Below are 15,849 nucleotides of genomic sequence, written 5' to 3'. Positions count from 1 at the left end.
GGCTTTAGGAGAAGTGATTTAAAAAAAAAGCCTATAAAAACAAGATTAGAAATGCAACATTAGTTCACTACTTTATGCTTAACACAGGATGTCCTGTAGGACTCAAACATATTTCTTCACCTGAATGGTGAATCTTCACATATTCATCGTCTATTTTGCTAACCACTACTCTGTTCTTCAGTAACTGCAGTCAAATTCTATTTTCATATATGTACACTACAAGTTAATTAACTGTCCCTTCAATCATACATGCTGCATTACTAGTTGCTGTAATTCTTTGTTATTTTGGCAGCAAATCAGATCATCTGTCACATACATAATAAAAAAGAAGATTTTGCTTTCAGCTTGATTACTATGAAAATTTCTGAAGCCTTATTATATCTCTTGCCAGTGTGTCATCAATTTGTTGGGCTGAACAGAGAAATTTTCATTAATGCAACTGATTTCCTTGACACTCAGAAGCTATAACTGCTCCTTAAACTTAATTTAGCATATAGCAAGACAAGCGACATATTTAAACAGCACCACAAAATTTTGGCCAGCGTAGTATTCCCAAAGTCTGATAGAAAAAATTACTTTTTTGCTGGGACTGAGAAACAAAACAAGGGTTTTACAGAGACAGTAACCAAATCTGGGGTATTTTGGGTCATTGTTGGATAGAGAAAATCCTTGGAGGTCACACTGGCAGTGTCTTCCAGAATTTCTCTCCACAGTAACCGAGAAACCCTAAAATCTCAGATATACCAGCTCTCGTAAATAAATAAAGCTTCCTTGTCTACTGTACTGATAGCGTTATTTGAGGATAACTGCAGATTTATGCTGTGAATTCATTTTTATTCCAGGGAAACACAGTGCTATAAAGACAACACTCTCTCTTTCACTCCAGCTGTTTCTCCCAATGTCTGCCGTTAGTTAAGGTGCGAGCAAACAATCATTTTAGTCACATCCATTCTGCAATCTCCCTCAGAAAGTCAGTGAGCTTAGTCGAGCTGTCCTTGCCACACACAACTGGGACACTAATATCATGTTTTCTACCTGATAAATCCATGTCTGATGTATCTTACTTCAGTTTTCCTGCCCATATATACACTGAAGATAAACAAGAGTGAATGCCAGGTAGTACCCTATTTTCATGCTCGCATATTCTAAAGCAACCCGAGCGCCATTTTTACAAGCAACTCACCCTCTGCTGACACTGGTTCTGATTTTCTGGAACGCACCGTAACAGAAGCTGCTTTGGACAAATCTGTTCCAGTCCTCCAGACACGAATCTCCACATAACCAGAGCTTTCATCTACTTGATACTCAGTGTTACCAAAGTACAAAGCAGGTTCTAAATACAGAGAAAAATGCATATATTTTTGAAAGATCTTCTTTTGGCCTGCTCCTGTGCACATGTATATTTACTGCTTAAACTCTCCAGTCTGAATTTTAGTGCTTAAGCTCTGCAGTTTGACTTTTAATGTAAAAAAAAAAAAAAAAAAAACCTATTTCCCCTGCAAATTCCAGTAATATCTACTGTCCACTTACATAAATATTATTTTTCACCTACCATTTTATGTAAGGGTTTTTTTAAATCTTTAAAAACCAAACTAAACAATCTTTGAATTAAATAACTAAAGTGTTATATCTACATATTTTTGACTTATCTGCAGCTGACAGAGATCTTCCACAGCCAGCCGTTTACCATCTGAAGTAAAGCAGCCATTTCAAGAATTGTGACTACGTAGCGTAACACAGAGGTAAGACATGGGATAGTTCTTCCATTACATTTTTGCTAAGTAAAACAATGCAGAAATTTTTTTGAAATGTACTATTAAAGGAAATATATACCTAAATATACCTTCCCCCCTCCCTAAAAGATAAAGGCACTTTGCAGGATTTCAAGAGTTTAGACTTTTTTTTTTTAATTGTTTTCAAAGCATACATTTGACACGGATGTGGCAGATTAAAGGCTTACAAGCTGTTTTTTTCTTCAGTGCGGTAAACTGACTTTAGTTATTCATAGGGTGTGCAAAAAGTTGCACAATCCAGGTCGTGGAATAGATCGATATTAAATTGGGTTTAAGCAAACTGCTGTTTAGCATAAGAGATCAAACATCACAAAACTGTCTCAAACCAGCACCAATTTAGCTGCCTTTCTGAATACCCATCAAGAAGATTGAAGCAGCACATGCTGAAGACACATTATCCCTGCTGCTTTTACTTCGTAATGGATAGAGTCTGCTAAATTCAATACATGGCCTCCTTTACTTTTGTCACCTAAACAATAGTAGGCTTTATCTTGCTATCAGTATTAATAAAGCCTGACACATTTTGTCTGTGTTGCATATTATTACTAATCTCTCCAGTACCACAGCAACATTTTTTTAGCACAACAGCCAGTATCCTCTTTAGAGAAGCCGCCAGCAGTCGCACAAAAGCCTGGCACTCATCTAATATGCTGCATTTCTATTGTACCTCTTGGGGAAATTCAAAGAACTCTGAAAAGCTTTAGAAGTTGTGATTGTTGTCTCCTACAGCTGGGGAAACGTCAGCTTAGAGTAAAACAACATGGTCCGTAAAGAGTTTCTAATTTTGGGCGGTTTTAGTTTTCTGGTGATTTCCAGAGTTCAGTTTATTACTGGGCTTGAAGCCAGCTCTACAGAAGGGACAGACAGCTTCCAATGACTCAATGTGCCAAGTAGAGCACAGAAAAATACACAGGCTTTCCTATATAATGTGAAGTAACTCAATAATAAAAGTGCCTCATCCTTGTAATAATTTTTTACTTTCTGGATCTTACCTTCCCTAACCTAAATAAATTATGTTTTGCAAATAGGGGAGCATATCTAGTTAAGTTCTTTTCTCAACAGGGACAGACAGTGCTGCTCAGCTATTTTGATAATTTTATGTTTGCCTAGAGGCACTATCTGCTTCCTCCATGTATATATAAAAACATCAGAACACCATCTGGCCCGTAACTATATAAACATTGCCGCTCCAGCTTGCAGGCACCTTTGGATATTTACTATAATTTTCTTGAGCCACTGAACTGTAAACCTTCATGCTACTTTACCATCAGAGCAAAGCCTGATAATCACAAAGACCTGCTGCAGAAGCAGATGAGGTCTTCAGCACACAGTATTAAGGAAGGTACAAGTGTTCCAAGAAGGATTGCATTAACATGTATTTTCAACCTTTTGATATATTAGCTTTAAACAGGCTGAAACAATTCCTTTCTTAGTCAGCCCAGCAGGATGTCCGACAGAGCAAAGCTTTTGCATGCAAAACTCAAGAGAAAGGTTAGAGAATGAAACCAGACACTTGATGACAGGTTAGATAATTTAACAAAACACAAAGCTCTTTGAAAATGTGTTTTTTTGAGGGACAGTTCTATTCATCAGGACTGCAGGACTTCCTTCTAGGTAAAAATCGCAACCTTTGGGGGATTGAAGGTCTTGGCTTTCTTCTTGAAAAATTCTTTTTCACTTCTTGAAGTATTTTTGTGTTTTAAGAAAAAGGGTATCACAACTAAAAGTCAAACTGAATGTCTCATTTTATGTCATTTAGACACTTCAAGCTGTTTTCAATGAAAATTTTGCCTTGCCCATAGCGGTACCCTACCACAATTTTTTCTCCCCACCTTCCTCCCAACCCCTCCAATCAAAAGCTTTAATGATCAGTTATTTATCAGTTCTGGCAATCTTCCCCCTGCTGTGACAGGTAAGAGTTTGAAGATGATCACATTCCCTTACCATCAGCTATGCATTTTTTAACTATTAAGTCTTCCCCACATAGTGGGAAGGAGGAGTCTAAACATCCACATTTACGTGCCCTTTTATCACAGATAATGGATTATCAGGTGACTACTGATGCCCTTTAAATTATTAGTTGTTTGTGTAAAGCACAGAACGAGTAATTCTTCACAAGGCAACAGTAACACTGCAGGCTATATTGGTGTCACTGGGATTGGGAGTGGTCCACTTCAACTGAGTGGGCAGAAAAATCATTGGGGTCCCCCATCAAGTGTGGAAAAATCATTTGAAAAAACACAACTTGACAAAGACTGCTACAATTCTGGCCACATTTCATGATCACTGCAAAGTATTTACTTAGTCAAGAGTAATCAATAATCTTTGTAGTTAAAAGACTATTATTTATATTTTTTAAAAATGTACAAAATATTTGTAATATATTATCATCTATTCTTTCCCATTCCTTCTTCCCCTCTGTCTGTCCAAGATTCTAGATTTAGTTTATTAATCAGACCAGTTAATTTTCTCTATTTACATAGGAATCTGCTTTCAAATATCACAAGTCCATCAAGCCCTTAGGCACAGCTTAAAGGACTTTCAAGTACAGATTGTAAATTATTTTGAAGTTTTAAGACATCAGGCAGTTCATCTTACTGCAGTCCATGACAACTGTCTTGAATTGGTCTTTAAATACCAGCCTCCTTAATTTGGAGAGTAATTTTTTTTTATCCCTTGAATATGCATATTGTGTCTACAACCATATGGAATGTAACATTATGACTTCAGATGTCAGTGCTGCTCCTTTTGATAACAAGATTTTTGTTTTGAAATATGGCTTAAGAAAATGCAATAATCAGTCACATTATTCATATTATAATCATCTTTCCCATTTCTATTACACTCACCATAATTTGTCACTTTAAATTGTGCTAAACTTTTTATAATCCTCCAGCTGAGGGAACCCAAAATGTTTGCTGACATTATCCAAAGTTTCTCAATCTTATTGTATTATCAATGAAAAATACTGAGTCAGCAAATACTTTTGTTCATTTCCAACACAAGCAGATGAAAATAAGATAAAAAAGTAAGTATCTCCGTAACACTTTGAATTTTTCAGATGAACATGTTTTCCCATATAAATACAGTATGAGAGAGAATTGTTCCTTGGATACTGTGACCAGTGAAGTATTCAACAGCATTTTCTGTATCTTCAGAGTTTCTGAATGCCCAATCTAGATACACCTACTCCAGCTCTTCTAACAGGAATCAGCAGTTCACCTATATCTTCCTCTATTCTATATTCCAGCCGAAGAATATACACTGTAGATACTGAACAAAAACATGATGAGAGAAGAGGGGCACCAAGGTTGAACACCTGTATGACGTTACATACACAGTATGAATTTAGCCAGGGAAGAGATGTAATAAGAAATAAAAATTCCTTGTTCAGCTAGGTGAAGCTCTAAGACAAGGCTGAACCACAACAGAGCAAAGACAGGTAAGGTACTCACAGGACCTGCAAATGAACAATACTGCACCTAATCACAAATTCTCAGGGAATGAGAAGTGATACGTACCATCACCAGGATCCACAATTTCAACTGTTGCTATGGCTGGAATCTCAAGGGCAGCCATAACTGGATCAGACAGAACAATCTGGAATGTTTCAGATGCCTCATATTCATTGTCTTCAATTATCCTCACTTGCCAGGAAGCCAAAGCCTGTCCTGGACTGAACTGGACCTGTTTCTGAGGTTTCCCCTTGAAGTCTTTATCCTTCACTGCTGTACCATCTTTGGTTTCAATACCTGCATAAAAAAATCGGAGGAATTATTCTCCATGCATTTTAATATTTTAATAAAATTAAAACAACAACCACAAAAAATAGCTTTAAAATGCTAATCTGGCAGTTACTGACCTACAGAAAAAAGGAAGGATCGTTATATCACACTTTCTCTAATATAGCTGCATAGCTCATAAAAAAAATAGGTAATTAGGATAGGGTTCTGCCAACATTTGTGTGCATAAGGAATTGTATTTGCATTAAAAATTCCACTGACTTCCTCTGCTGGGCACTTAAAACCTATACAGCCATCAACACAGTTACTGAGGCATGAGGTTATCTATCAAATATGACTGTTCAACAGGACCAATTTTCCCAGCTATATAAAAATTTGTGGAACAAACTTTCCACTTATGCCTTCAGAAAAGTTGTATCGGTTTGTTAAGAAATTTATTTATATCAATTAAAGTGTTCAAGTCTTTACTGAAGGTGTGATTCAGTCACCCAAATAAAAAAAACAAAAACAAAAAAAAAAACAAAACAAAGCCAAAACCCAACCCCACTGCTCATCTCTTTCAAAGACAAATTAATCATCATATGTTTAATACTTTGTATTTACACTCATTCAAGATCAGTGAAGTACTTTTATCACTTTTACCTGTACACTAAATAACTTCTAAAGACTTTTGCACCTGTTCAAGTCTTGCTTCTGCAGATGCTCTTCTAGATAGGTGAGTAAATATCTGGACATTTGACACGGAATTGCAGCTCAGTGAGACAGAACAATGTTCTCAGGATTTACTAGGCCCACCACGTTATGCAAATTTGCTGCTTCTCTCCCACACCCATTTTTTCTTCCTGGTGTCACTCTAAACTGTAATACTTGGTCAGATATCCATCCTCTTTGCTGGGGTATTATATCCAAGCAAAATCTTCTCACTGTACAGGTTTAAAAGACTACACATTCTCACATTAATAAAAATCACAGAGTGTAGTTGCATGGAGATTCTAGGTCTAGAGATGAATCCATCCAGTTCAAAGTAAAGCAGCAGATGAAGATTTAACTCAAAGTAGGTTTTGTTTGCTATTCAGATCAGATGGCTTTTGCTGCAGCATGAGAAAGGGATGACAAACCATGAATGTTTTGAAAGAGCAAAACCAATATCCAGAAATGTGAATGTAGTTTACTGGCGACTCACATACAGGGTGCTGCAACTGACATCAGGGTTTATTCAGCTTTTACTACTTAATGCAGTATGAGGCCCCCTTTTTTTTTTTTTTTTTTTGAGACTGTACCATACATAAAAATAATCATAGGAATGCACTCAAAAAATATATTATTTAAATATAAAGAATTGTTACACATTTTTCAGCTTACATACTTTTATAGCTAGGTTTCTTGTTTGTTTTAATCAAAGGTGCACACATACTGGCAGAATCCAACTGTGGATGTAATGAAGGAAAGATCTGAAACTCACCATGGCGTTTTGAAATTCATTACTGCCTTTGGGTTTCAATCCAGCATTTGTTCTAATATATGAGCATCTTTTTATTGAGGTTCAATGCCAGCAATTACGAGTCACTTTACCTCTCCAGTTGAGAATGGTTAATCCCTCAAGTCAACGGCCTACATGTTTGTGGGAGAATCTGATGGCTAGCAAAGAGCTTTTGAAGGCTGTGGAGTAAGAAATCATTCCTAAATTATTTCATTCCTAAATAATTCCTAAAGTCCCACAGCTGTTCTGTCCTACAACTGCTTAGGTTTTAAATGCCTGATTTACTTGATACTCAGATAATAGCCTGATACATTTGTGTTGCACAAATCAAATATTGTGATGAAAATGATGAAAAACCTACAACTTCAAACCTTTTTTTTATTATTTGTTTTTAGATCAGGGAGAAAAAAGACCCTTCTGCTCAGTGCTCCTTGAGTTGTTCTATTGGTGTTCCTATTTACTTTGCAGAGCTGCCACAACTGTGTACTCTGCTATCCCATGATAGCAGACTCGTAACGTCAGCGTGCTCTACACCAGCCACATCGCTGCTAGCAGATGACCCTTTGAGAACTTTAGGTAGCTTTGGGATTTTCTCATAGCAAAAAGGCCAGCATAATGCTGACCTTGTAAAGTGAGTTGTAATGAACTTCTCCACAACTTGGTTCTGCAAGCAGAGACCAGCTACTTCAAGAACTTATTTGTTTACTTATAGCTAAAGTTAATGAGTTATGAAATGTATCCTCCTGCCAAAATAAACAAAGCAGAGTATCCCAATTTCTGTTTTGTTGTCTGGCAAGCGACTTCAGGAAAAAGATACCGGCCAAACAGCAGAAGTTCATTTTATTGATTTGTTCTTACATCTACTAATATACATACCCAGATTTCTGGGTGGCATCAGTGGAAAATGAAACACATAACCATGTCTGAGCAGTAAAAATCTATACCATTCTTATTCTCGTTATTTGACACTATGTAAACAGAGGAACAAGAAACTATGGAACAGCTCCTTTTTCTGGTGCAAGAAGCTTCTAACATTAAAGATATACTTACTGATGAATGAGGTTTCTTGCAGATATCCTCTGTGTCTGATGGTCACCTCCAGAAATTTGGAGTTCTCATCTAGGACGTAGTTCTCCAGTGAACGCCAAGCCCAGTTCAGTCGAAATGGCTGGCTCTTTAACATGTTCCCCCCTGTGTCACAGAATAAGTATCCTCAGTAGTACATATAGTGTATAAGACACAGCTAGAATATTCCCTGAGGTCATTACTTAAGTGTATTTGTATCACCTCACAACAAAGCCAGCCTGCTTTTTCACCTGCAGATAGGAGGGACAGAGGTGCATCACGTGAGCCACGACGGTCCACGCTCCCAGACTTTCCAGACTTGACCAGCACACGTCTTCCAAGAGGCTGGAGGCTAGTTCAGGGGTCACAGCCTGTGTTCTAGCACCCCAGCTACATAATTAAGCTACCTATTACTCTCAAATATCACTTTTGCAAAGATTATTTCTGTCAGGAGTGGGATTAAGCTGTGAAAATAACTCTCTGGGAGGCTTTAGGTGGGTCACACTGTGGTCTCACACTACTGACTCTTCTTAACAATGCTAGTATGTGGCTATCGACATCAAACATGAGCACAAGCTGAATTCCAGATCTCCTAGTAACTGTAGGCAACATGGAGTATCACATGAGGAACATATCACATCATAGATAATAAACTGATTGATTGTGCAAAAATATTTGGAAATTGAGACTAAATTTCTATTCTTTGCTTTCAGGAAAATAATTTATTAAAAACATTAGTTATTTTGAAAATTGTAACCTGCTAGCATTTTTCGTGGGTTGTTTTTTTTTGGTTAAAAATTATGTTGGTTAACATTTTTCTTTTAAAATAAAATTCACATTTTGTTCTATAATTACGTGCCTCTATCACTGAAAGGTGGAGATCAACTGTCTAATTCAGCACTGGATAAAATAAATACTGAAACTTTTTGATTAAAGGATCTAATTCTCTACTAGTGCCCAGTTGACATCCAATCAAAATCACCACATAATTCTCTTTCGCTTTAATGTTGCAAATTATACTAACATTATCTCCATGGGAGTTGCCTCAGGCTCTTATAAAGTGTAGGGCAAAATCCAGCATAGCATTCTCCTGCTAACTGGAAGCAACTCTAGATTATACATTGTGAGTAACTCCAGTAATTAATGAGGTTACAGCTGCGTAAAACCTATGAGCCTGGAATCAATTTTAAGATGATTTATGCAGTTGCAACTTGGAATTAATTGTGCCTTCAAACAAAAAATGCAAGTCATTCAGCAAGATTGTGAAGAAAGCATTGAAGAAAACACATTTCTGAAAAATCACCTTAGCTGCACTTGAAGCCTAAACCTATTTATCAACTGGAATGTTTTCAGAACACTCTATTTAGCTGCTTGGCTGCTGCTTTGGCTGACACTGTATCGCTGCACATAGGCTGGAAAAAGACCTCTGAAAGCATAATTTATGAATGCTTCTTGGTGACTATTCCCTCAGAGAAGACAGAAAGGCTTCTTTTTATCCTAGAAACATCCCAATGAATGACATTATTTCTGCTGAAAAAATGTTTTTCAGCACGTTCATTATATTTCTGCTAGACATCTTTCCTGATGACTGTTTCACAGCCTTCATCTCTTGACAAACTTCAGTGTTTTGTTTTGGTTTTTCCCCATTTTTTACAAATAAGACTTAATGCACTGTGCTCCAAATTAAAAAAGATTTATCATCTTAGAAACGTAAGACTGGAAACAAAGGGAAACTCTGTCTTAAGGCTACATTAATAGCAAAACCAACCAAAAGGCTCACAACATGAAAAAAAAAAAAAATAACGATAAACAAGCCAATTTCCTACTAGTCAACAACTGCAGTCAACACCTAGTTCTTAAGTGTGAAATTACTGACGAACTGCTATATAGATCTATACAGCACCAAAAGCATGATGTGATGGGACCAGCTGCACACTTGTTTCCAGTCACAAGTGCCATCATCCCTGTTGGCCGTTTGCACTCTGAAGCCTTCCTACATACACAGAAAACATATACAGCCTCCTCATACTTACATACAAAACACACATATATGTGTAGGTAAATATGCTACTATACGTAGCTGTTTAGCAAACACATATTCATCATTTTTCAGGTATTCTACAGATACCTTATTCTGGAAATGTCTGCTCCTACTGCCAGAGCAGGAAGGATTTCAGGAAGGTTAATCTGCAATATAACTATCCCCAGACTATTTAGTCATGATAATGTTGCTGAAAAACTAAAGTAAAGCACCCCCCAAACTCTTATCCTTAGCATGCAGTACATGCAAAAACATGTTGGGAAACACTGTGGGGAAAACCAAAAGTGTATTGCGTATGTTCACCTATAGCATTGGCAGTCTCAGCACAGTGTGATCACAGGATCTGATGACTGACTGCTGGAGCCGATGATACAAAGCAGCTACCATTAATCCTTAGAAAATGTCTTTTACTTTCATCATCACTAGGAGAGATCAGAGAGCAAGAGAGCTAAAGATACACATCACTTTTCAATGGTACATATATCACATCTACCTGAACTCAATACCTGGCTTTTTGTGAACTCCTGCATTAAATAAAATGATCCCAAAGTAGACTCATATAATTTCCTATTACTGAGATTATCACAGAACTCAGCATCCTCAAATATAAATGTCTGGAACACCTTTTGTCCCTGTCTTTTAATCTGTAAACAGAAAAACACCCATTCATACTCCTAGACAATTTTTTTCCCCTTTTCAGACAAACATCTTATTTGGTAGGTGCACTTCCAACAGCAGGTTCACAACTTTGGGCTGCTTAATTCCAGTGAAAATCAGGACAGCTGAGGAACTTGTGCTATGCACAATACTAATGCAAGGTTCAGCACTTGTTTATCACCTCAGTTTCTTCACCCATTCCTTATTTCAGAACTGGGAAAAGGCTAGAGCAGAACGCAATTACATTTTTAAGGTAATACATCTCCTGTAGTTTTTAAGAGATAATAAAGTGTAGCCTATGGAATGCATTCTTCGCATTGAGGATTTAGTACTTCTACTTTAAAAATAACAAACTGGAGAACTTTAAGCTTTAAGGTATGTTCCAAATACATGCATAATATCTCCATTTTCTAACTAAACCACAAACTCATTAGATTACTTGCATATGCATCAGAAGCTGTAAAATCTTGCATCTTCCCATTCTGCAATTTTTAGGAAGAATGTATATGCAGGGGCAATTGCTGGAAAAAGTAAGCATTCATATTATGTATTTTATATGTGCATTTTTTTCAGAGAAACAGAGAACACTGAAAATGACAACAAACCATATCTTAAAAACAGGCCAATATGAAATTAAATGGTTGTCAGTTCTACAGTTAAGACAAACGGAGGTACTCCAACAAGATATTATAAGTAACAAGGACCCTAACTCTTTCAGTACCCAGCCCATCAGCCTTTTCCTGGCCAAAGAAGGAAGCCTTCAAGGGATGTCTCATACCATCAGCTTCATAAATCTAACAAAGCCAGAGCTGGTTTTCTCTTGTCAAAGAAAATTTCATAAAAACCTCCTGAGTTTCATAAAAGACAGCCCTCCATTTTCAGTGTTTTCGTAAAAATACTATCCTAGTTCCTGCTTTGTTGGTTTTATTACCCCTAAGCAAGGGTTGATGTCATGCCAAGTGTTATTAGATCTTGGAGAAAAACACTAGATTAATACAAGGAGATAAAAGTTGGCCATGTGCTTGGCACATGGGTCCTGCATGCTATGAAACAAAGATTTTCCTTCTGTAACCTTCACAGACAGTATAAATATACATTCAGTAGTTCTAAATTAGAAAAGAATAGTACACTAATAACCCAAATGGCAGGACACTTTCTGTTTGCTCTGGTGAAAAATCCATCCAACCACCATCACAGACTTTGGTTTAGCTTGGGTGGTTGGCAGTGTTTCTATCAATTCCTTCAAGCGAAGTTATGTTTCTTTACAACAGCTGCTCTGTGGATGCAAGCATATTTGCAGTTGGCTTTGATTTGCTGGATAGCTAAAATTTACTGAGAGGGATCAGAAAGACAGAAAGCAGTTAAGGGGAATAAACAGTGAATGAAAAGTTGGAGAAGCACAGAAAGAAGAAAGAACAAAACGCACCAGTTCAGAAAAAGAAAGTAAATATACATATGCATGAAAGGGAAATAGTTCCACATGTTGGAAAACTTAAAAAGGGAGATGAGAGGAAGGGGAAACTTTGAATTAATTTGTAACTTTAGCTAAAAAATCAAGGGGTGGCAAAGTCACAAATGGGCACTAATACTCCTACCACCCAAAAATCTTCAAAAATTCTTGGGCAAGGGATAAACAGCAGGTCAAGATATGTAGTTTGTTCAGAACTAAGCAGTTTTTCTTTTTGTCTTTATTTTGAACAAAATCAATCTTGTACTATGGCTCAAGGGGTTATTTTTTCACTGAAGTCATGCTTCAAGAAACTTAAAAAACCCCCACCTCACAACAAAGCAAAACACCACCACAGATACAATTAAACAGAGTTTGGGTAATATTTTTCTGTTTGGTGAGTTTTTGGTTGTGTGTACCACAATATCAGGCTGCATAGTAATGAGGGAATATCTCATTCTGGTATTTGTAATGAGAAAACATTCTGTCTCAGACAGAACAAGTGGCTGTTCTGAGCAGACCAGCTAAAACAGCTGCCACCAATCCTTAATCTTCTTTTATCTTCCTTCTTTGCTGGCATGCACAGAGGACCTAACATGCTACTCAGACAAGCAGCAGGCAGGCATACTACTAGACTCAAAAAAATTTTGTTCTCACAAAAATATATTCCAAGAAACTGTAAATAAATAAATAAACAGCCAGCAATAACCTCTGACTGAATATTCAGACATGGACTTAGGGTCCCTAAAAATATATACTTTTCTTAATTCTAGAAATTGTTTCTATAAAATTAATACTGTAAGCACAAATTGCAAAATTAGAGGATGTAAAAAAGGACTAGTACCTTGTCTTTACTTTCGATGTAATCAGTAGATTTTCCTCTCCTGAATGTTTCAAAAGATGAAATAACAGCACAGGCTATCAATCTAGAAAAAACACTTTTTTTTTTTCCCCCTCAGGAAAAAGTCACCTACCCTTGGCCTATTCTAAGCACTTACTTTTATCTGAGCTAAAGGAAAATCTAGAGAAACATCAAATTATTGGTGAAATGGCTTTCTAAAGAAAATGCAACACTCTGGTCTCCCAAATACTTTAAGTCTCTGATTATAACATAAATTCCAATTTAAGTATATGCCAACATTTCAAAAGACATCAGAGTTCACTTTGGAGAATAAACAAATAAAAACAAAGAGTATGCAATTTATAACATTTTTTTTTTAAATACCTAAATGCAAAGTGCAGAAAACATGTCAAAAGTGGATGTTATATAATATCACACTTTTTCTTTAAGCATATGCAAGTCAAAAATAAGAAAAAAACCTGTAGGTATTGGAAAAGAGCACTATCAAAATCAGTTGACAAAAAAAGTACACCTGATCATTTTGAGTGCACAAATCTAAAACAGTGGTACCACAGCATACTCAGTACTTTTATAAGGCCTTTAAATTAGTATTTAATAGGTCTTTCACAATTCATGCCTGATTTCAGTTATCACCAAGAAATTTTGAATCCTTAATGAATTTACATAGAGCTGCTTATATTCAAGACTTTTTTTTTTTTTAATGTAATTGGACAGGGGAGTTAAAGAAACAGGCAGACTTGTTCAGATCACATTCATTATTGCAGTTTGTGGTGGAGGGATGGCATGCATGGGTTGAATCACCTTGTCTTCTGCTTTCAAATCTAACCCAATTATGAGGATTTTGTCTTTTCATCCTCCCAAATTCCAAGAGACCTGGAAGTTGACTAGAAGATTTGTAATTTGAGAACGATGAGCCAGCGCCTACAGTGAAACATGAAGAGAGCCTGTGCAGCAGGAGACCAAAAGTCATACCCTCATTTTTGCCTTCGCTTGCCTGCCCTTCCCCACTCCCATTCCAGGACTGAAGAGTTGCAGTGTATTGTCAATATAGCAAAAACTACATGCATTTTATATAAAAAATCTGTTCTGCTGCCATAGTCTCTGTCAGGAAGGAGCATTACTTCATTTGTGACTCCAGTGTTTTAACTCATGTTCTTTCTCTTAGCTGCTTTGCTTTGGCTTACTTTTTATCACGAATTAGTAATCTTTACCCAGACCCAGTCATCCTTCACCTAAATCGAGTATTGTATCCTTCTGTTAAAATTTGTCATTTACGTTCTGTCTCTGTAGTCCTTCTCTTTCTGGAAGCCATTATCCCAAGAGAAAAAACGTCCTTAAAGCCTCACAATAACATGCTTTGCTGCACTACGTGATTCTATACTAAAACTATTTATCTGGTAGAAGTCGCCATAACATGCTGTTCATCGATGCCAGTATAGCTCACTGGAACACAAAAGCCATGCCCCAATTTGCTGTATTAGCATGGAGGAACATGGTTTAGCTTGCGTGACTGGGAGGCTGTTTTCCGTCACTTCAGCCTTCCCAATTCTCAGAGTTTTTCTGATATATGAACATACTGCAGGAGATCAGATGGTAAAAGCAGTTCTCAAACTTACTGCTGCTCCAGAGACCATAAATGTCTTCCGGTACAGGAGTTCACAGGAAGCCCAGGAATTTTATTTCTGGCAAAAGGGAGCTCCGTATTTGCAACAAACCATCATCACTGCGCTTCTAAATAAAACAGTGCTGTTGATAGAGAGGATTTAGTAGTACTTTTAGCATTTAGTAGTACTATCAGGAGAAAAATAAGGAGAAAATAAGTTTGTACCACAGGCTCGTCTAATTTTTGTCTGTTTTTCTAACGGCCTCAGTCATAGATAACTGCAGTCTAGCCACGACACGTTCTATTTAGAAACATTCCCCTTTCCAAAGAGAGATGCAAAAATTAAGTGGGAGGTTCAAGAAGTGGAGATGGGGCAGGGGCTGAGACAGAGCTACTGCAGAAGGATGTGTGCTACAAAAGCACAAAGACACTCCCTTACCACCATGCAAGGAATTTCCAGTTGTCCCTGAGAGCAACTTTATATCATTACAGAGATACAATGAAATTTATTAGACGCCATCCACATAGATAGTCTAACATACTCTGCTTGTTATGACTTAACTCCTACTCCTCATTTAATTTAAGAATGAGGTAATCTTATTCATGTAACCAGGCAGCTCAAACAAGAATAAACTACTCTGAAATCGGGCCTATGGTACAACAAAGATATGTACAAGACAGATGGCAAATAGGAGTTTGATAGCTATTATTTCACAAGTCTCTTTGTCTGGAAAGATTCAGAGAAAAAAAGAGAAAGGAGAGAGAAAAGAAGACAGAATAAAGGAACAGCAGAATAGTGAATCTGACAACAACAAAAATAAAAGCCTGGAAAATGCCCCTGAGGGAAGCTAAGAGTGACCTTTTCAGTTGTTTATCACATTAATTTGAACAACCAAAGAAATAAATTTTTGGCTAACCAGTCCTGTGCCAGAAAAAAATCTTCATCCAAAAAAAGGAACTGAAAAACTGCCTTGTCACATGTTTGCGCTGGATGGTTCTTGGATTCTTACTATGCAGAAGACTATTAAGTACACTGTCTGCAGAAAGTGATGAAAATTCCTTGAAAAATGTTTCTAAGTAAAGCTAATACTTAAGTCTCTGCTTTTCTGGACTGTATTTGGCCTGAAAGAAGTCATGGTAACTCTGGAAATTTGTTCT

General features: G+C 36.9%; 1 protein-coding gene across 1 annotated transcript in view; it reads right to left on the bottom strand.

The window, feature by feature from the left end:
- LOC104362215 (FRAS1-related extracellular matrix protein 2-like) overlaps nt 1–15,849 on the bottom strand; it is a 53,559-nt gene that overhangs the window by 15,775 nt on the left and 21,935 nt on the right. Inside the window, 4 exon segments of the mRNA XM_042796874.1 lie at nt 1,184–1,333; nt 4,980–5,066; nt 5,315–5,545; nt 8,067–8,207. Of these exon segments, the coding sequence (XP_042652808.1) occupies nt 1,184–1,333; nt 4,980–5,066; nt 5,315–5,545; nt 8,067–8,207 (609 nt within the window).

This window comes from Tyto alba, unplaced genomic scaffold (genome assembly GCF_018691265.1).
Source record: "Tyto alba isolate M040663 unplaced genomic scaffold, T.alba_DEE_v4.0 Super-Scaffold_23, whole genome shotgun sequence".
NCBI classification, from domain to species: Eukaryota; Metazoa; Chordata; class Aves; order Strigiformes; family Tytonidae; genus Tyto; species Tyto alba.
The sequence above is the reverse complement of the archived record's forward strand: the minus strand, read 5'-3'. Positions and strand labels throughout refer to the sequence as shown.